At 40.2% G+C, this 23,478-nt stretch overlaps 1 protein-coding gene across 7 annotated transcripts in view; it reads right to left on the bottom strand.

Annotated features, from left to right (window-relative positions):
* The window catches only part of LOC139816880 (neural-cadherin), a 202,599-nt gene that overhangs the window by 58,301 nt on the left and 120,820 nt on the right, over nt 1–23,478 (bottom strand). The window contains exon 1 of one of the 7 annotated variants that reach the window (XM_071784687.1): nt 9,969–10,905. The exons of the other annotated variants lie outside the window; for them this stretch is intronic. Coding sequence (XP_071640788.1) covers nt 9,969–10,020 — 52 coding nt within the window. The 5' untranslated portion in view covers nt 10,021–10,905. Of the gene's footprint in view, nt 1–9,968; nt 10,906–23,478 lie in introns of those variants that run through there. 7 annotated transcript variants of the gene reach the window in all.

The following is a 23,478-nucleotide window of genomic DNA, read 5'->3' as shown; positions in this document are numbered from 1 at the left end:
CCCCCCGGTTTCTTCGTTAAAAACACGGCGGGTAATTGCATTCCTACGAGAGAGAATAACTCATGCTCAACGGGATTTTATTACCGGGCGTGTGTTTTAGAGGCGTAGACAAAATGAACTTGTTAATTATATCGTTCACTTGTAAAACCGCGTGTATAAATCTTTGCGCTAGCGAGAGTAGCTGGAGGGGAGGGTAACCGCCGCCAATCCCGGTATCTCCTTCCGCGCAAGATTCTGTAAGCGCATGTAAATGCAGGGGACGGCGAGTAAGCAAAAACGCGACGTGTCCGCGCATACATGATGTAAATATCGCGAAAGAAACACGATTATGCAGCTTTTCCCGTGGCTTACGATTTTACGGTTCTTTTTGATGCGTTTCTTGCCGATCGGGATTGAGTTACGGTATGTATGATCGATTGTACACTTTCCGACGCTCGTAGTCAGCGTTTATGCGAAAAAAGCGGAGAGGCTCTCTTTAAAAGCCGGAGGGAGGGGGGTATCGATGTGGCAGTGATAGAAAATAAAAAGCGGCGCTTCCTTTATAGCTCAAGGAGCTCGCAAAGTGCCGTAAAGTGCGCAATCTTGCAGGTATAACGCGAATATATGGGCGCGGGTGAGCCAGATTGAGCGATGTCCCCTTTCTGGGTTGGCCGTCATAAATCATAAGTGATAAAAGGACTACAGGCGTGTGGCGCCTATCGCAGTCACGGGATCAACGCGCGTTTAGGCCATTCATATTTTCCACGAGAAAGGAGAGCCCGGTTGCCCGGCAATAATCGTTTCCTCTCCAACGCCCGCCCGAAACAAGTTTCGTTCGCGCCACTTTTGACACGCGAAACAAATGGCCGTTGCTAATTGCCGATTTATCGCGCTCTATATAACCCGGAAATAAGAATCGATCTTCTAGAGATTTGAGGTGTAATTCCGACGGGTTCTCTCAGGTCTCGACGCTCTACCGTGTGACGAAACCGTGAGAACGATCTCTCTTTTGTGACAAATGGCACAAGATACATTTCTTCGTGCATACCATTAATATGCGCCTGATGATATCAAGAATTGAACCTGCGGCACTCTCCCAAGGCGGGAAAGCAGAGACAATCTCTGTCGCACAATTTCTTTTAAATAAGAAAACTTTTAGACTCGGATAATTAAATCCTTATAACGTGAAGATGGTGGCACAAACTGTCTCGCAAACGGGCTAAAATACTGGTTGGGTAATGGCACACGGACTTAAAAACCAAGTCTTTTAATAAGAATTAGTTGTGACATGCTTTTACGAATTTTACAAATTCTCTCGCATATGTTTGCGTAAAAAGTTTCCCGAATACAGCTTATTTCGTATTTTGTATGAGAACCGTAATGCATTATGACGTTACGTTCTCGCGATATTAAACAGTTTGTATTCCTAGTGGACATTCGTAGCACATACGCGGATGACATTTTCAACTGCATAAGCGCGTGATGTATATTTTTCTGCAGCAGTAAAAAATAATTTTCATCAAAGTTACACCGAGATTCAATTCTTTTTTCAAAATTTTCTAGTATTTAAGATGCAAATTTCATATCAACCATAAATCTTGGGCCAGTGACAATTATCAACGAAATAGAAATACCCGACATAAATTATTAAATTACAACGCTTAAGCACATGATAGACAGTTTTTTTTTCAGCACTGTACACTGCGAAATAATGCATGCGGACATTTCGCTCCAATTTAGTTGCGAAACGATTTTCAACGTTTCACAGCCGCGTCGCAATAAATAGAATTTATTATCGCCGGTCCACAATGATCGGCCATTCGCGCGACGCGGTGCGTGTGGATGGGATAAATATAAGATTTCCACGGTAAAAAGGCATTTTACAGTCTGCTGCGTTTTATTGTTTGATCGGAGCGCGCCTGATGCGCCGCGCCCGCGCCGGTGCATTTGTTTCGCTGCGACGAAGCGATGCGATGCATTATGCAACACGTTGTTGGCTGGCGCTCGCAGAGACGGATTGAGATAATATTTTCATACTCGCGCAATGACCAAAAGTATCTACTGAACTATCTAGTAAGTGGGACAGTGCACTCTCTGAGACACGCTTTGATTTTGCGCGAGCAGCAACATGCAAAATTGCCTTTGCAAAAATGAAAATGTCGAGCTTGCGCGTTTTATTTGGTATTCAAATACAAAAGTCCTGCAGGATTTATCGTTTCACTTTACCTGCGCATCACCTGCGACTTTAAACGCGTTTCTTAGAAAGAATTCAGCGATGTCGATCACGAGGCGCTGCGAAAAATAGCGGTCCGAACTTTGCCTTTTATTTAAAAGAGCAACGCTAAGAAAAGCTTGCATACATAAATAAAATCTTGAGGATTACCAGAGTACTTTTTTCCCCCAGCTTTAAATTCACTGCTCATTTCGATGGTTATCTTGAAAATAAATTATGTGATTTCAAGCGTATGTGTGTCCTCGCCTACGTCAAAAAATCAGCGACGCGACGATTTCTTTAAAACGTGACTCAAGATTCAGAATGTACTCAAACAGGACCGAATATACTTCGCGAGGTAATCCCGAGAGATGAAGTACGCAACTTCATATTTGCCATGTAACCATATGTAGGTGGCTGCAAATACGTTCTATTGACAAGAACAGACTACACGGTCGCGCTACACGTATGTACGAAGGAAAATGCGCGAATGAAGCTACCGTTATCTCTGTTCTACCACCTATAACGTGCGCCGCTTGACGCTATATCTGTTAATGCCGCCGTTAATGTTTATACGCATCCAGCTGACCGTTTGTAGTATTTTCCTCGCGTTCATAAATTTCGGATTTGCTGATTACGCGGCAAGTCAATCCCCTGAAAATGGAGAGCATACGTGTACCGCGTGTACGGCTGCTACCAACATGAATTCGCAATTATGCTTTAACGTGTATACCTATACAAGGACGTTCACGAAAAGTTCTCTACAACTGTTCTCTCAATTTCACGAATTTTATAGAATTTTCGGATCAATTTTTGCAGATAAAAAATTATCGTTTGCCCATCGATTTTTGGACTTACAAATATCTCGTTAACCAACTGTAAAATGAAATTTTTCTGTTAAAGTTAAACTCATTTAGTATTGAGCTTGAAAAACAATTTTGTTTTTACTTTATGACTTTTAGTATTCAAAATTAAATAATTTCGCAACTGTTTATTTAGCGTAACGCTTCGTATGATCTCTATTTGGCTGTTTATAAGAAAACAGCGCAATACTTCTGCGAATTTTGCGTACGAATATTTACAGTACGACCTAAAATTGCACGTAGCATATTTTATATCCAATCTGTAATTATGTGACATTCTTATTTAACACGGCTATAGCTCGTATTCTTCGTGTTTGGTGCATAACTAAGTAAGTTAAAACGCTGTCCCGGAAGAAAATATTATTGTTATAGCACGTGTGTAATTTATTTCCGGAGGTGAATCTAGTGTGTATTTTTGCATTTCAAAATAAAAAACTAGTCTGCAGTAATTGCGGCTCGAAAATTATGCCAAGCTCTTAAAGAGTTCTGCGGTTAGTCGAGAAAATTTATTACTTATCTCAAGGCATTTCGCATTTACTGATGTCATCGTGAGAGTTATTTGCAAAACAATTAACAAACAAAGAAATAATTATTCAAATCGAACGGACAATTTTACACGAGGCAACGTTTGTTTTAACCGAGATTATACGAAATTTTTGAAACGACGTGAAGTCTAATAACGTGAATTATTTCGAGAATTATTTACGACGGGAAATAACGTGAACTATTCAAATAATTAAGTTTCTTACGTTCCACGAATAGCGTGTAGTAAGGTTTCGTTAATTTTCATTCAGATACATTTACCTAATGTTGCGCGGAAGCCACCTGATATTCTGTTGCAAAATTAAAATCAGAAGAGAGAAATACGCCAACTAATTACGGTATTCCAGACGTTCTAGAAATAAAATTCACGTCATATATTGAAAGACTATATCGACATTAACAATAGCATAAACTGCCCCCCGTAATTTCGCTCGCGGTTTACCCGTGCTTCGAACCGAGTGACACTTTTGTCCTAACAAAGGGCAAAGGACGTTCCCCCTAATAATAGGAGGAGAGTTGCGAGAAGAAAAGTTCCATCGCGGTTGTCACAAAGTAACTGACAAGTCAATTATGATCGGGTCAAAGGAGGTACGCGCTGGTGGATCCTCTAATAAACGTCGCGTTAAAATAACGGACTGTCAGTTAAACAGGAGCTCTTAACAAAGCAAAGTTTTAATCTATCGAGTGGACCTTTGCAGGAGCGCAGTTGATTCTTTCGGCCGACAAAGGCGGCGCGCGCCGCGTTGCGCCGCGCGCCGGTGTCGTTAGAAATGAAGGGATTATTTTCAGACTTACGGGGATCCCTACCCAGAAGATGAGGCACGAAGATCGAACGGGGGAGGCAAAGTTATGGAAACTGGCAGAGAAAAGCAGAGAGAGCGAACGATCTCTCGTCGATCGGCGGAGAAGGGGGGGGGTGTCCGATAATTGAGACGAGCCGACCAACGGAAAACGGAGGGAAAACCCCGGTTTGCACGCGCAAATATGCACAGTGGCGGAATTAAGTTCCACTTTGTGTTCGTATCGCCGGCGCAACGCGACGAATGAGAACAAGCGATGAGATAGTACGGAGAGGGAGGGAAAGGAGGAAAAAAGGAAGTAATCAGCTGCGCTGCGGATTCGACGAAGCGAGCAGACTCGATGAGAGAGCGTCGTCATCGGAGGTGATGCATGATCGAACAGCATGAATGCGAGAGAGAGTTCACGGGGTGAATCCTGAAGTTTATTAAGCGACGTCGGCCGAGGGAGAAAATGAAGAAGCTCGAGGAGCTTGTTTGCTCCGCTTAATGACGTCGGGCGTCGCTTCCAATCGCGAAGAAGCGATGATTGAACCGGCGCGCGCTGGACACTACAATAGACATCGCGACGTCGCTTTCGGATTTAATGAACAGTGCCGTGCTAATAAATAACGTCGATTCGTTTATTGGTCTGTTATTTATTGTTCTATTATTTTCTGCTACATTTATGTACGTGTCACATTTATTTAACGTATATCACGATTTCTCTGAGAACATTCGATGCATTCTTCATTAATTATAAAATAGAGTTTTATATTTTACTATAGTTAATAATATATTATAAAATTACTTGTCTGTGGCTCTGGAATAAAACTCAAGTATAATTAATAATACTAAAATAATATTTAATAATATTAGAGTTAATATCTCAATCTGCTTTAATTGACATACTTTTAGTTTAATTTAATATCCGATATTAATATTATTGCCGCAGTAAAATATTAAATTAAAATTATAAAAAGAGTTTACGTGGACTTAAATAAATAAGATTTCTTTAATTAATCGTACCATATAATTATAGTTTGCGGGAAGCCATTAAAATCGCTAACAACTTGTAAATAATCGATTTTTCCTGCGAAAGTTTTAATTGAGAAAAATACGCGCCGATTTAAATTACAGAAAGCAGTCATGAAAATTAAACTTGTCGAGTTTCGAAGAGGTATATATACCCGCAATCGGTCGCGCGCTTCAATCACGCGCAATGTAAAGAGAAATGTATATCGTTGAATCTCGCGACTATCGTGTTAACGTCCTCGTCTACGGAGGAACGATTCATCGCGAACAATAACAATTTTGACGAGCCGTGATACTGTGGGCCAGTATCTGATGTCCGGGGGATTTTGGTCGCCGCCGAACCCTCGAGATTTACCGCTATGCGTGTCATCCGCGGCATGCCTATGATTTGCCCGCTGTCGCCGACGGGGGCTCATTCATCGCCCCGGCGAACTATAACTCGATGGCATAAATCCGCGTGGGGGGATCGGCGCGGGTTATACAAAACGCCGCCTATGGCGCCTACATGCTTGTCTCGATATAAATCCGCGATTCGACGGGATACCTCGACGCGGTTTCGTGTACGACGTAATTACCACCCTGTCGGATTGATTTTCCGTTCGTTCAATTGAACGATACCCCCAATTGCTCGCCCGCAGGTCGAACGTGCTGTGTGCTGGCGGCGCACAATACCTACACACTCGCGTGCGTGTATCGAGAGGGAGAGAGCCTTTTCAAAGCGTCACACCGATAGCCCCGATTGGCCGACCGACGAAACTGCGTGTGGCCGTTTGTATCGTGGCTTCGTGAAAAGAATCACGGCGACATGAAGGAAATTCACCGTCGCGAAAATGGCAACCTGGGTATTGAATTTTTGTCATCGCTCTGTCGCGGTGCACTTCATGGATAACGACCGGTAGCGATTTTTCTCCGGCTCGTTTTAACACGGCGGTGGCGAAGGAAAAAGCTCGAGAGAAAAGAGGGCTATACTCGCGGATGAATGGGATTGATGGGTGAAAAGGATTTTAGATGAACCTGAGGAGAACAGCGTAATAATTTAGTTTTATATGTAGCTTCCGAAAAAACTATAAAGTCATATATATGTAAGCGACGAATAAAGAATGCTATAATATTGACAATAACTATATAATAGAAATCTTAGTTTGACAGTGAAGAACATAACACGGATTGTTGACACAAATTTCATCAGTGGTTATCATCCGAGATTAAAGGCCAACATTAATTTAATTCGCGACGCTGATAAATTCTTGCTCACGCCGACATAATTTTCCTGACCTTTCAGAATTGCCGAGGACTCGCGCGGATTCACCGAGGAAAGCGTATTGTACTCAAACTATTGATCGGTAGTGCCGCACTAGTGCCGCACCAATACTCGTAATCTCGACCATACTTTACACCGGCGAATTCACCCTCGATCTCGACCGACCGACCGAGTTTTACAAATTAAAAAAAAAAAAGGGGGAAAAAAGAAATGACAAAAGTGCGGAACCGAGTAAGCTGCTTCGAGCGAGGTTCGCTTCGTAGTCGCACAAAAATTTCAAATGGCCCCGAATTGGGGCAGACAGAAAAATTCGCGCGGCCATTTTCCGGAAAAATCCTGTGATCGTTATATTTTCAGTATTTCAGTATACGTTAAAAAAAAACTCCACGGTATTTACACAACATTTAGTTACCGTTGGTTTGAAAAGCCTTTGCTAGAGGCACGACAGCCTTTTCGCAAAATTTACGACTAATCTCGATAATTCCCACACGGCAAAGAACATCTTCCCTAGGCTTTCCTTGTTTCTCGGCAATTAACGATATGTTCTGGCCGTTCTGGCTAAGCGCGCGAGAAGGTAAGCCCGAATTGTACGCTGGCGTTTAAAATTTAGGGATGGCTTAGCGTCGACCGGTGCGCGATTATCGGTCGAATTTAAATGGAAGACGTGCTTAATTTTCAGCTCTCGTCCGTACCTGAATTCCTATATGAACTCCATATCAAGATAACCATCGGCGCGCTTAAATGCGACGGTGTACCCGATATTTTTGCTGCCGTTTGCTTCTCGCAGCCAGATGTGCAACATTCATGGGCAAAAAGAGAAGGGAAATAAAGATAGAAGTAGATAGATAAATGGAGAAAGGGAGAAAGAGAGAAAGAGAAGTAGATGAATTTCTAATAGGAATATGTCGTGTTCCTGCAGTTCTTCTTTGGAACGGGCAAACAGATATCCGAGTAACGACTTGCACCGCGAAACGGGGAAAAAGTTCGGACAACCTGCCAACTTTTCGTAAGCTCGGTTACGTGAAAGGCGAAGACCTGGCGAAGTGCCTCCCATCCAAAGTTTAAACGTTCACTCGCTCGTTAATCCGTTGATCACCTGTTGGCAATCCGACACGAAGATTTAACATCAATCTGTATTTGGGTCGAGGGAAACGAGAGACGTGACACGGCCATCACATTGTGATTAATTAATTAATTCGCGAGACGTCTCGCGGAGAACACGTTATATTCTGTCGTTTAGGGTCATCCATGGGAATACACTGACTTCTCTCTCCGGCGGTGACACTTGAGAACTTGCTATGAAATTGTTACGAAATTGCTGCGAAACGATCGTAATTTCCTTTCTTGTTGAGCGACACACATCTGTGGGAAACTCTTAACAATTCTGTCTGAGACGTGGAACTTATTAATTCGTCGATTCGTTAGCACAATCCACAGGGACAAAGATTTAACGTAAACTAGTGACTTAAGCGTTGATGGGATACGAAACGCAGGGGGGGGGGGCGAATACCGAAATGTATTCACGGAAATGCGAATTTCGCGAAGCATTTCATCGCATTCTGTCGCGCGAAGGCCATCATTTCAGGGAAACTATGCGAACGCGTTAACTTTCATCGGTCGTTACAGCTAGTTGGAAACATTGTAGCAACATAATTGGAGGAAATGGTCTGTATAGCCTCTATATATTCATCCTCTTGTAATTCCCAGGATGTATTCAACGAAACTCTTAATAACCGTGGTATAGATGAATGGTGGAGCCGTAACGGTCTTTTCAATCGCGGAACATCGTATATATGATTTAGCGGCAAAAACACGGAGCTTGACTTGATTTCCTGCCCGAATCAAACGCAGCCTTGTTTCGCGCCCGCGAACGTATTAATTCATCAGGTCGTGTGCGAGCAATTTGTCGACGTGCGTGACGTACATGCAAAATTCGCGAGAGAGCGAGCGACGTCGTCGTCGCGTCTGTCATTAAAATTCGCATCGTCGCGCCATTGTTTCGTACTTGCGACGAACTTTCGCAGTTTCGCGATATCGGTGGAATAATCAAATTCGATCATCAGCTCTCTCTGTGTCTCTCTCTCTCTTTCCTTTTCAAAATATAGCCCCGCTTTTACGAATATACTATATAGGATTTGTCACTGCTCTTGACATCGCTCTGTTCTTCTTGGACAAAAACGAGACCGTCGAGGCGCGGTAGCAAATTTCACAAAGCGGCGGTCCTGTTCCGTCAATTTCCGTTCATTCCACTCTGCAACATTCCGCGAGATGCCCATGAGGTTGTTTTTGTTGTTGATCCGCTCGTTGCAAAACATCCCCTGTGTTGTCGTTGCGATCGTGTTACCGAACGGGATGTAACGGAAAGGCGGATTACTAGGATCGAACGTGTAACCGAGGCTCAAACGGGTTTCGCATACACCAGCCGATATTGCACAATTTCCTCAGTGATAATAATCCTTCATTAAAAGATTACTTTGCTCACTTCTTCGCGCTATCGCTCATTATAAACCATGGTATTTTGTAATTTTGTTGCAAATTTAACACATTCACCGTCAGGGGGTGACAGTCACATAAATATGTCAAATTAGATGTCTCATTGTTCTTTTTAATATAAAATAATTCAATTGGCGTGAACGAAAAGTCATTTAAAATACGCTTTAATGCGTTAAAGAACCTGCCACCGAAGAAATGCCTAGAAGTAGCTGTGACCGGCTGGCTATCACATCCGTTTAATTATTATTGACGTATTAAATGGAAGCGATCAATGTTCAATAATTGAAAATTCTGAGTATATTCCCAATGATTGAAAAACCTCTTTAAACGATTGACTTTAAACCATTGAGACTCAACCATCATATTTCTACGAAAGAAATAATCGAGTGTATAAAATGTGAAGACGAATGAGTCCATCTTCAAGGAAGAATTCTACTCTTCTCTAAGAGATCTAGATCTCCTTAAAATATTGCGGGACAGAAATTAGAATATACGATATCACTGACAACGCGCGCTTATTGTACGATATTGGAGGATATCGTACGCGTATATAGGGGAAAACGGGGAACAATCGCGCAAAGTGCAACGAAATGAAATCCTTGACGGCGGCATCGCAAATGCGCTTAGATTACGCTCCAGCGGCTGTTGCGGCTTTCGCCATATTACACACGCTGTTGAATTGGTAAACTATTCTTCCCGCATGAACAAACGGGCGCATAATCGTGCCCCACTTTCCCCGTGTGTGTGTGTGTGTGTGGCCGAACGGCTCTTTGCGGACGAAGGCGAGTGTAATTTCGGGGACGTACCCAGGTAGGTGCTGTTGGTAATAACCCAGAAGAGTTTTAGCGGATCAACCATTAAACCACGTTCATCACATAAACGAGAGCCGGCCCGATATAGACGACGGACCCAGACCACTAGCAGGCTCTGCCACTACCAGCAGCTCCCCGCGGACGGTATCACCTAGTTTACCGCTTCCGGTCGACCTTCCGCCGGTCGGAACTGTCGCGCCGGTCAACACACACTCCCCGCACATACACGGCGAGCCCGGGTGAGGACGTTTATCTCCGCTGACCACCGGAGCTGACCAACCGACGTCGTACACACCTACGGACACAGGTGCACCCCGGCCACTAGGAGATTCACCCACCGATTCCGCCGTGCGGTTTCACTGTCTTTCCGGTCGCAGGGTTGGTGGTTTCAGTTTCGCCGTGAGGAGATGAGAACGAGGAAACGTTCTCGGACCGTTTCCTTCGACCAGAACGATACCGCGCTCCTCACGTCACTCGCTTCCGTCGGCCTCTGACGGAGTTCCCGCGCCGCGTCGCGCGGTCTCGAATCGCGCGCCGATTTTCGCGCACTCCGTTATATTCCGCGCGCGTTATCTCGCCACGGGCCGGCACCGACGTATCGGTACGTCCTGCGCTGGACCTGTCATCGACATGTTTTTATCGTTCCCCGGTATATAACGTTGCCGTCGCGTTTTAACGTTTCGCTCCGCGCGCGTTTGTGTACACGTGTGTAATCACGGGCGCTCTCGGTGCGACGGATGCGGAAAACGGTCCAGCGGGAGAGAGGAGCGCGATCGGAGACGGAACGGCGAGAAAGGGAGGAACGTGGAGCGCGAGTAGACGAAGAGTCGAGGAAGCGAGAAGCGGGTTGGGAAAAAGAGAGGGAAACGGACGATCGGAGATAGGAGGGAGAGTGCACGACGGAGGGTGCAGAGAGAGCGAGCGAGAGAGAGAGAGAGAACGACGTCGGCGTCGGCGTCGGCGTCGGCGTCGACGACGGCGTCGGCGGCGGTGGCGGCGGTGGCGGCGGGACAGCGGGACAGCTATTCCTCGCGGGGGCAAAGCAGGACGAGAGAGAGACAGGCACCCGCACGACTCGCGCGCGAACGTGCTACATGCGATACATACGCGGGGAAAGCAATGGGTATACGAGGAGGCCGACGGCCGCGGCCGCCACGGGGCCCAGATTTGCGCAGCCGCGCCAAATCAGTCGTGGGGGGCGCACAATCCACCCTCAGTCAATATACTGTGTCACCGCGTAACGCAGAACGCGGAATCGTCGGAATGTGCAGGTCCCGCCGTGAGTAGGTACACCTGGCTTATGAGGACGCGGAGAGACGCGCGCGAGAGAGAGAGAGAGAGAGAGAGAGAGTCGTCGACGAACAAGACATCGGCGATTCTGCACGCTGCGACGACGGTCGCGCTATGCTAGAGGACTAAATTAGAGAGCTAAGTGGGCGGAGATATGCAATATGTTTCATCCGGGAGGAAATTCATGTTTCGCTGCTTATATCCGAGAAAAGGACTCATTAGTAATCGCATTCACGAAATAGCTAATTCGTATTGTATTAGATTTATAATTAGATGAAAAGAAGATTGGATATATTTTGTAAAATAAAATTCTGTTTAAAGGGATACACTGAGATACTGTTTTATCCATATTTCGTTAGATGATATCATGTGATACTTGACACAGTTCTAAATTGCCGTTTGTAACAGCCCATTCTGAGTTATTTAGCTCATTAATTGAGGGGAGTTGAAACGGGGATAAATGCCATAGTATAATCATTACACGTTTAATCACTATGGCATTTCAATTAATCCGTCAAATATCTGAGAGTTAGACAATGAGATCCCTATATGAATGACCTCGGTGGAAAACGCTCCATGGTGTTACGCGTGAAAAACATAGTTTTTATCCGTGATCATATGAAAATCTTTCTTGAAATAACTTACCCACTTTTATTCTTAAATAAATTATTATCGTTCTCACTTACGCGTGGTAAGTCTCGTTAGTATGCAAGACATAAGTAAAATTAAAATGTAATAGAAAAATATAAGTGTAATTTTGTTAATCCCTATTTTAAACAATATCAGCTAAAGAGAGAGAAAGAATGTTATCCTCTAAAATAAAGAGCATACATTTTTATATAAACGTTGAACTCGTATAAATGACAATTTCTCTAACGTCCTACTTTAACGGGATATTTCTATCTCTATCTAGTCTTCGTTCTCTCTCGGATTTTTTCTTTATTACTCCGAGAACGCGATTCCGGAATAGTTTTACGCCCCGTTCGGAGGAGCTGTGCACGTGCTTCGAGTTCGCGGCCAACATGCTCAGTTGAATCCAAAACTTTGATTCAGCACTTATTCAGCGCTCTATATCTGGTGCATCCCGTACTAAATTCGCGTAGAGGGACGGGAGTTTCTTTTTCCCCCTCGGAAGAGAAAGATGGAGAAATGTAAATAAAAGCGTAATGCGTCTTTCATATAACGCGCCGTCAAGTGCGAGACGGAATGTCTCCTTTGCACTCTCTCTTTGGCATGCGAAATATCTTGATATCGCATCTCGGAGTCTGTCTGAGACTTCATTTCGAGTAAGTGTCAATGCTCTACACTATTGACACACTATCTTACGAAAAGAGATCTGCATACTTTAGGGAAACTTGTTTCACGAAAGGTACGCGTCGAATGAAACTTTCAAGAATTTCTAAAGTTTATTATGATTATCTTGATAGTTAATTCCTTATTAAGTTTCCGTTAAAGTCCATATGAAGTTTAATTTCGTTACCTAGTTATTTTAAAAATTGTATCTAATTTTTGCTATTAAGCATTCTGCAAGAGCAGTTTGTTGCGGTATCTGTATAACTGACAGGGAAAATAGAGAGAATATGATAGTACCCGAAGAGAAGAGCACGCGGACGTAATATGTGGATAGGTAATAGCGCTTGTCAACAGATTATGAATATCCGATATTGACAACCGTTTAAATATACAGCTACATTTGCCTCGGATTAGAGCGCGCTGCGTTAAATCTCGATCAGGTACAACTCGGTACGTGCGGAATGCTGTCCCGCAAATCCGGGACATTCTACGACGACGTGCTGCACGTAGTCGTAAACAACAGCGGCAAAACATAGCGGCGGTGCCGGCTGGCAAGGGTCCGGGTAGTCTCTCCATATTATAGCGAATATTGTGACTCCCCGACTATAATTAAGCGCACGAAATACTCGGATTAGATTTCGTCTCAGTTCTGACGCGGATCGATCTTGGAGAAAGCAATCGATGAGACGTGAACCGGGTACGGCTTATAGACGATGTTATGGAAATGACGAAATAGATTAAATTCTATCGTGCACGTCAGAGATTCTCAACGTACGTACGTGCCGTAATCGCTCTCTCTCTCTCTCTCAAGTCCCGTAATAATCTTCCTATACAGTTTTCTCGATTGTTAAAGGCATCTGATTAACATAAAACGTGTTTATAAAATCAGACAAATTATATTATACGTAAGAAAGCTATAATGAAATTCGAGGACAGAATTTGCAATTGTGGAATCCCCCGAAGCTATATTCTGTCTTTCTCTCTCTCACTCACTCTTTCTCTCTTCATGTAACATGGTCTTATAAAAAACGCGCATATCAAAAAAGTTGGGTTCAAACGAAAGTTAGACCGCAATCATCGAGGAAGTGTGTTAAGGTAGTCCTCGTACTTTTAACAAAGTACTTTTAACAAGTAGAACACATAGTTCGATAAACAATATGTATAAAGTATGCTAAACGATATTGATTTTAGTTTTTCCTTTCTCTTGTATATTCATTTTTCACTTTTAATCCTTTTTGTTTTTCAATTCTTTTTCACGTGCTGTTAATTAAATGCCGATTAATTAATATAAAAAGATACATTAACTTTATCATTCCTTTTATATCTCTTTTTTCGTTGTATTTGATTTTATATTAAACTGAAGAGGTTGAGAAACACTTCTCCAATCTTAGAATTTTAAAGTCTTGCATAGTCACGAGGAAAATTCGAGAGAAGTCGTGCATCTGTTCGCGCAACCACTTTCAAGCGGCTGTCGAGGCATTACCGCAATCCACTGGATCTATCATCCTTCATTGAATCTTCAAAGAGCATTTCGCATTCAGCTCTGACATTCGCTAATCTATTCCCGAACACGACAGACGAGATCGGTACTTTTCGACTTATACCTTCGCGAACTGTCTCCTTCTCTGATTTGGATACATTTGGAATATTTATAGAGCGAATATATATATGTATATTAATTTTTCTCTTAATAAATTTAATTTTGGAGTTGATCTGCAAAACTAACAATAAGTCAGAAATTATAAAAAATAACATTTTTATTTCTCGAATAATACGTTTATTGTGCTAGTTTTATTTTAGAGCTGTGATGGTATCGATAGCTTCGCAATATAGTTTTAATCTCTAATTTCAAATGTTATAATAGAAACAAAGGAACTTGGCAAAGTGATTCTCATGTGTTCTAAAAACCTATCGAGATTCGTCAAAGTCGAAGGAAAAGGGTTCGTGAATATTTCTCGTTACGGAAAGCTGGAACTAAAGTGCCCCAGAATCTATTTCCGAAGAAGAACGACGCCGTGTAGGTTGCTCCAATAAATAATACACGAACCGATTTGTCGGGAGTCGTTGCACGTCTCTTGTGTGGAATTTGGAATAGGTTCGAAAACATCGCACCTTTGATGAGCTGTATTATGGCATAACACGATGTTTAACGAGAGCGACGTCGATAATACAATATGGGGTGAATAATTAATAGGGATATACCGTTAAGTATTCCTGAGACAATTTCAAAACTTTCCGAATATATGCACGTGAAATACAGGCTAGAGTATCGTTGGCACAAATAATTTTTTATGACCGATGTCGAGTATTGATTTCCAGATCAAGTCAATTGTTTGTAAAACCGCACGAACCACATTCCCACGAAATGCCAGATTCCAGCACTATATCATGAATTTTGTAACAGTGCCGTTTTATCTTGACTGGCATTCAAAATAACGACGTAAAATGAAGAACGATTCATATATCCCAATGCAATGTTATATTACTCTACATTTTTAAGAAATTTTTATTATATTTTCCGCCGAAAGAAAATATTCAATGTTTCTAGTTTTGGAATTACATGTTCCACCTCTACAATACCTTTATATATTTAGCAATAATTCTTTCAAGTCTGAAATAAATAAAATTTCAGGTACACAGCAATTCATGTCACTTATATTAATTCACCGGGTGCATAACTACTTTGAAACAAAGCGCAACGAATAATTGGGATAATAGATATATGCAGAGCAATTTTATATAACAAGAGATCTTTTTACGACCTCCAAAAAATTCTACAAAGCTAACGCAATCATACTTCCATAGAGATCGTGTTTCGTGCATTTTTTAATATTGTATATTTTTTACAAATAACTGACTCGGTTTGAAGTTTAAGTAACTTCAATCGAATCAGTTATTTGTAAACTCGGCTCTAAATACACCAAATGTACTAAAGAGTAGCGAGAAGTTATTTGTAAGTACACGTGAATCCATTACCCGCGATCCCTCAAAGAGCATCGAAACGATATCTATAGCGTAATATTGAACACTTTGATCGTTACTTAACGTTTCGCTAGCGACCGATTTCCATTTGCTAATTGAACATATTCCGTCGCGCCATGTATTTTTAGGTGGACAGAAGTCCGAACAGTTATAGTGGGTAAAAAATTGATATTAATAACATCGGAGTACACGAATGCTACACCATTTGCTAACAAAGCGACGCCTCTTTCAAATTGATTGTTAACCGTGACATTTAAGGCGAAGTAATATTCGTATTTTTTTCACGGATAATCCTAGGAAATTATGTTGATGTAATATTTGAATATTCTTAACCATCTATTTAGCTATGCATGGAGACTAATTACACCGCAATTGTTACGCAAACACCATCGATAATGGATTTCGCGGGATTGACCCAAGTAGCAAAAAAATATTTTTTAAACGTTTTTAAAAACATTTTTAGTAATGAAAAATAAAATTTTTTAAACGTTTAAATTAATGGGATAGATCCTTTTTTCTTATTAAAAAAGTATTTATTTTAATATTGTAAAAAACGTTTTTTTAACATTAAATATAAATGTTCTATTAACATTAAACTTGATTAAACATTTTTTTAATATTTAAGAACGCTTATTTTAACAATTTTTTTGACAAAGAAATGTTCAAAGAACGTTCTTTTTCTTTATCTAAAAACCGCTTTTCTAACTGTTTTTTTATATATTGAGTGTGCGTACAACCGCGCGTCCATCTGAAAAACTGCTCTCTCAAGCCGGTCACCTATCCCGAGTAGAATACCGCGCCCACGTTGCTTAACTTTTGATGATCGAATGGACAAGTGACGATCCTCTGACTCTGACGCTTCCTTCTTATCTGTACTTGTTTACAACATATCTTTAAAGTGTTAAAACATCTTATGGGGGTCCTATGACGCGGAAATTTTTTACGGAACGGCACATAATTTATAAAGCAAAACGACAACAGAAAAATTTGATTAAAACATCTTTTACAATTAAATAATTAATATAAAATAATATATGAAGTAAATGTTAAATATAAATATTAAATAAATATTAAATAAATATTTTTTTTATATTATTATTGCAAATAAATAATTAATGTAAAATCAATAATAAATTAATGTCGAATAAATGTTAAATAAATGTTTTTTTAAATCATTATTGCAAATAAATTATTAATGTAAAAGAAATATTAAATAAACGTCAAATAAACGTTAAATAAATATTTTCTCTAAATCACTATTTCAAATAAATAATTAATGTAAAATAAATATTTAATAAACATTAATTAAATATTATTTTTACAATGAATTGTACAATGTATAATTAATAAAAAATAAATATTAAAAAAACATTTAAAAAACATTGTCTGCTGCTTGGGGAGTGTCATAAATAGTATATAGCTATTAATACAGCAACCAATTTAACGGTATAGGTAATTATACGTGTTATTACGTTTCTGTGTGCATAATTTATGTGAATTTTACAGCTACTGACTTATTACGAAGGCAATATAAAAAAAATCTGTGGCGACAAGTATATGATTTCAGAGAAACGCATGATTTTTGTTTTATAAAATCTTGACGTAATAATATGATTTCAAAATTTATATATATGCATTATTGCGCTTATTTCGTCTGAAATTTATATCTCGAAATTATTCATTGAAATTATATTTCAAAAGAGTAACATAAAAAGACCAATTAAATGAAAATAATTTAATATCAATAAATTCTGTGAATATGCAATTTATAGAAGATACACAAATATGTATCCTCAAAGAAATATTATGAATTTTATCGATTCTACAAAGAGTGTGTGCATATTCTTATTTATAAATATTTTTTATTCCTAATTAACGTTTTAGCAATTATGAACGATAGGTGATCGATGATAAAAATATAGCCTACTTTTAACAACATTTGCAAGTGACTGACAAGTGCAGAAGAGGAGTTTTTCACAATATGAACGTAAATCGATATACGTACTCTCACAACTGTTTCTTCTTACGATGGTTTTATCATAAAACCCGCGTGCGATTGAAGGTCCGAGTATGTATATGGATATTTTTCCGAACAAAAGAAAAGCGCGACGATATCGGCAAAACATCAAAAGTGTTTTTCCCCGCGTTTGGTTGGCATGCACAGTTCGCTGTCGTCGTTATGGGGACAATGTACTGGGTGATCGCGCATAGAATGCGGAACCGGTAAAATGCGATTTGCAGATTCGTCCGACAAGCGGCACGACAAGTGGTTGACAGGCACGACGACGGTCGACACCGCATAGCGGCTGATCGAAAATTCTATTCTCCGGTAAATTCATGCGAGCTCACGGATCCGTCTGCCCGACCGATGGACGGTGAAGCTACAACGGCTAAAACGCGACGATCGGCCGGAACATATGCTCGCGAAATTTTTACCCTTTCCTTTTAATACCTAATAGTTTTTTAACTCAAGGTTTGTAAGCTCAGAACCTATATTTGATCTCTTTAATTCTTAGTCGTATATTTAAAATAATTTATTTATTTCTTTCATTGATATATGAATTGTGTAAAATCAAGTTGCATATTTTTATAGAATTCATTATTAATAAATCTGTGAAGATAAAGAAAGAGAGAGAGAGAGAGAGAGAGAGAGAGAGAGAGAGAGAGAGAGAGAGAGAGAGAATCCTCTCATTTGACGTTATTCTTCCACTTTTTAAATATATTTTTATGAATATAAAAATTAAAGTCGGATATAAATTATTAAAAATTTTTAATATTTTCTATTAGCTATATTCTCTTTCAGCAAAAATAATACGTAATATATTGTGATATAAATAAAATAATACGAATATGCTTAACTTGCACAATAAATTACATAATTCAAATACTTTTTTCAAACTGGTTCAGTTTAAATTAAAATAAATCGGACATTATATCAACTTTGTTTTAGAACGGTTCCATTGCAGAATGGTTGCACGCGACAGAGATATTTCAGCTTACAAATGCAAATTCTGTTCAGTTTTATTGGTTGTGCGAAAGAAAGTTGTAATTTTAATTAACATAATTTTTAATTAAAAGAGAGATAAATTATGCGTAATAATATATGCAAAATAATAATTGAAATTCACTGTTTGTAGTATACTTAGAGCTTAAACAATTAAGAAATATATCTACAGCTATCTCGCCGTAAAGCAAGAGATAAAATAGTCTCTACTTCCTGCTTTTGAAAATATTAACTACGAATCTGTAAATTTGCTGTACGCTACTTTTGTCCGTTGAAAAGACGTTCTATCTCGAAAAGTAACAATAGCGCACTGGCTGATAGAGCCATTCCTGAGCGATGGAGTAATGGAATACTGTTTGAACCTTTCGCCATTCGCTTGCCGAGTGGAAAGAACAAGTGAGATATTTCAATGTCGGAAGTTTCGTCGAGAACTGCTGACTTACGTGGAATTAATTTTGTAGAGAGAGAGAGAGAGAGAGAGAGAGAGAGAGAGAGAGAGAGAGAGAGAGGGGGGGGGATGATTTCAGGCAAAAGAGTGTTACTTTGGATTAATTCTCTGAGAAATGGATTTACGATGATAAAAGAGACAGAGGAGATGTTAAACGGCTAGCGGAAATAGCAGTCTCTTCCTAGCAACGATATCTCTAACGTTAATCTTGCCGTGAAATAATTTCGTCCAAGCACGAATTTAATTTGCCGAACAATAATAGTCAGTTATTATCGCAAACGCGGCCAAGAGCAATCTATACAACGGTATTTATAGTCGTGCAATTAAATGTCATAACGCTCGGAATTTTCCTTTTCCAGCGAAAAACAATCTCAATTAAACACGAGCATTGTTGATTGATTGACAGAAATTAATGAGCCGTTCGTATTCCGCGCGTTAATGCAAAAGCTGTTTGCTTTAATGGCATATTGTACCAATTAATATCGAATAAGGACGAATACGATATTATTTTTCTTTTTAAACGCGCAATCGAAAACGTCGCACTTATTCAAAAATTAAACGTTATAATGTACGAGAAAACGAGCGAGAGAGAGAGAGAGAGGGACTTGCAATTAATTAAATTTCGAGTGCTTGCATTTTGCCCGCGTCGATCACGATATTCATCCATCTTAAATCGGTGCATCCCATTTGCTTCTGCAAATGCCGGGAATTGTTGGTATGCAATCTAGACTGGCGACGACATGACTGAGTCGACACAACGCGATCCTATTATCGATTCCCAGTTCTCCCGCATAGTTTCAAGACAATCCCCCAAGATAATGATTGACCGTCCGATTCTATCAACAGTGTTGCGCCTGCTGCGCGTTGCGAGATGAAGCATATTACCGCTCGCTCCGCGCGCTCGTTCGCTTTTTCTATGTCGATGTACGTACAAAGTAAGAAATACATGGTAATTGGAGTGAAACTTGGGACATTCGTTACTTGGAATTCTTTTTTGAGGAAGGAAGTTTCAACGAACTCTCTTTCAACGTTCGCCTTTCCCCGTGCGCAACTGTCTCATTTAAAGAATTTCGCGCTCGCACGATTCTCGCGTATTTTTCACTTTGCGCAGACAAACGTACAATTCGGTGCTAAAAAAAGTGGAGCGAAAAAAAAAGAAAGAAACGGAATACGTCCGAGTGATTAAGAATCGAGAAAAAATATATTTTGTACATGCGTTTTTCTTTACTTACAATTAGTATCTACTTATCTCGATTATTAAAGGTAATTATTGCCAGAGAATCGTTCGAATCGAATTTTAATCTTTCTAATGTGAAAAATACGAAAAATAATAATCTGTAGTGATTAGTCCAAAGCCTTGAATCGATTACATCGCGCTTCGTTGTCCTTATCCATTACATGATTAATCGATGAAATGATGTTTGCTTGTCAGTTGTCATTTACACTATGCTTGTCTATCGGACAAACGCGAGATATCGCAGAAGCCGAAGATTAGATGATGCCAGTTGCGTCATTCAAATTCTCATTTGTTTGTAATGACGAGGAATTATAACATTCAATATCATTTACAAAATAATGTATTTCTAACATCGCTGTCATGATGAATAAATATATTTTAATGAATATTATTATGAATTAAAGCGATTATTCTTTCTTTTTCTTAATCAAGATTGTAATTATTTTCTCAACTTTATTTACTTGACCAATGTATTAATTACTAATTTTATTAATAGATAGTAAAAATAGATAGAGATTTTAAATCTTCGCTTGCTGAAAGACTGAAGAATATGGAAACAGTACTTCCAGTGCATGCATAAAAAAAGAAAGAGAAAGGATTAAATTGCAGCAATATTCTCTAACTGGTTAAAAACAAGTAACTGCATAACTTCTCTAATTATTCGCGCGCTCGTTTCCGTAACTGCCTTATGTAAAACACACGTAATAGATACAAATGTTTACGCAAACGCAAATAGCAATCCACGTGTTACGAGTGCGGATGGCCTTAATGGATTAAGAGCATCCCTTGTAGGGCAATCGCATCCGAAGGGATCGCGCATATCGATCCCTCATTGGCTATGCATCGCGTTACGCTGCGGTTATCGCGAGCGACGGGAAAATAGCCGGGGTATAATCCGTTGCAGCGTTGATTTTAACCGGCATACAAGTATCCCCCCGCAAACACACGTGTGCGCATACTTAAAATATAATAACAATGTTCGGGGTCGAACTTCTGGAAGTTGCGTCGAACTCGTTCGCGGATGTAACGGGATACGAAGGGCCCGCAGGCATTCTCAGCGGCCGGCATTCGGAATTTGACTAATAATCCGTCGCAAATACCGGAAATTTCGTTACCGCGCTGGCGACGGATATATATATATATATATGTATATATGTATATATGTATGTATGTATGTATGCAAAATGTATTACGAAAGTAAGTTAATCCCACCATCAACATTGAGACGGCCGCAATGTGGGATCGGCGAGAGGGATGCACGAGAGCGATCCGGTTGCCGTATTCGCGCGCCGCGCAGCCCGGATGTAATAATCGCCTCGCGGTTACGCGTTGCTCTCGATCGTGCCTGCTCGCGCGTTCAAAACTTCCGGTAATGAGCACTTTCAAGTGATCCGCTCTATTGCACGAACAAGAAGCAGGATTAAATGCACCAGTCACGGAGAGCGTGACGTCATTTCGTCTCTATTCAATCAGTACTTACTCCGTCTCTCTCCTCCCCCCCTCGGTAACGTAATCCTTTCATCTCCCGATTCGGATTACAACGCTGGAATTAATTCCGCGGCATATTGGCCCGCGCGTTCTGATTGCAGAATTAGCCCTAAACGTGAACGGTTGACTAATATGTCTGGGTGTTTACATCCAGAGTGCAGATTTCTCGATATACTTGAACGTTTGTTCGTCGCTTAAACTCTAGTAAATTTTTTTTTGTATTTAAAAATCCGGAATTTTAATTCAAGCAATTGCCGAAATATTTAATTAAACAGTAATACGTTTCGCATGAAATGATGGGTGTTTTCTTGCTAATTAAAAAAAAGAAACTAATTCCAAAGTTGTCGAGAAATCTATCTTTTAGTGTAAAGTTTATTTTGTCTTGTATGCGTATTTCAATATTGTTCCCATTTTACGTTTATCGTCTGAATGAAAGAGTGAAGAATGTAAGTAATAAGATGAAAGAATCAACAAGCTCGAAGTTTCTCGGGGACTAACAAGACGCGAATATGAAACATGCGGCATTTTGCGAAATTTATCGACGTGATCGCGGTCGAATCCAGTTGCCCGAAAGTCGCGAGTTCTTACAATTCTAACTTATGTACCGCTAAACTTAGCCTGAGAAACACGGACGACAGATCGGGTCGACATAAAAATCGTCGCCAAGTTTCGCGGTATAACTCACCGGATAAGCTGTGGGCATCCCGGGCTAAGTGAAACGGCCGACGCGAACAAATATCCGAAAACACTTTACGCTTTACGGTTTGCCGGAGACTAACTTCGGTTTCCCAGCCTTGTGACAATCCACGGCAGCAGAACGGACGATGGATTTTCGAGCTTCGGGGCTATTAATCTCTGGGTCCCCGCAACATAACCGAACAAGCAGGTGTTGAGTATAGAGTATGTCCATTCTGTATTTTTTTCTATTCTATATCTTCTTACTCAAACTATTCTATTGAAGCCATAGTTGTATGAGGTTTGAATATTAATAGATATCGGATTTTTTATATGCAGATTGTTGGAAAAGAGCAATTAATCAATTTCCAACAATTTGCATAAAAAATTCGATGTCTAATCATTAATATGTTTTATAAATAGGTCCTCCCGCCGTGATTTTATCGATTTGATTTTATGTTCATGATGAAAATCGTCGGTGTAAAGCGCTTTTATATTTATAAAAATTTACTGTATTACTATATTATTAAATCTTACTTTAAATTCTCCATTTTAACATTCAATTTTCGAAGTTGAATTGGACGAAATATGAATTTTTTTAGTCACGCCTTTCGTCATCGATTTTATTAATTTTAAATGCAAACTGAATTTCTATTCACTATGTACCGTAACTTTTAACTAAAAATGAAAAGAGGTAACTGGCAATAGGCGCGCTATATTTATTCTTCTTGATGTCAATCTGTCTCTGACGAAAACTAATAGAGACTTGCATATCAAAAGAGTTTGCGGATCCTGTGTTTACTTTTACCTTCAATATTTTTCCAAACCAGTTCGATACATGCTGCGTTGTCGCATTTTTTTGCAGACACACACGCTGCAAACACATCCTGCCAATTAGCGATCCGCGATGTTATTCTCTCGTCCGAGGAATTATTTACGAGTTACGCGGGCAAAACGCGACTCATATCGAAAACGTAATGGCATTATCGATACTGCGGGTAACCGAAGATTCATCGCGCATTGAAATGGATATGAAATGATGAGCGTCGGAAAAAAATCGGATACGATATGAATTGTGTCCGGCATG

The sequence above is a fragment of the Temnothorax longispinosus genome, chromosome 7, assembly GCF_030848805.1.
Source record: "Temnothorax longispinosus isolate EJ_2023e chromosome 7, Tlon_JGU_v1, whole genome shotgun sequence".
Classification (NCBI taxonomy): Eukaryota; Metazoa; Arthropoda; class Insecta; order Hymenoptera; family Formicidae; genus Temnothorax; species Temnothorax longispinosus.
The sequence above is the reverse complement of the archived record's forward strand: the minus strand, read 5'-3'. Positions and strand labels throughout refer to the sequence as shown.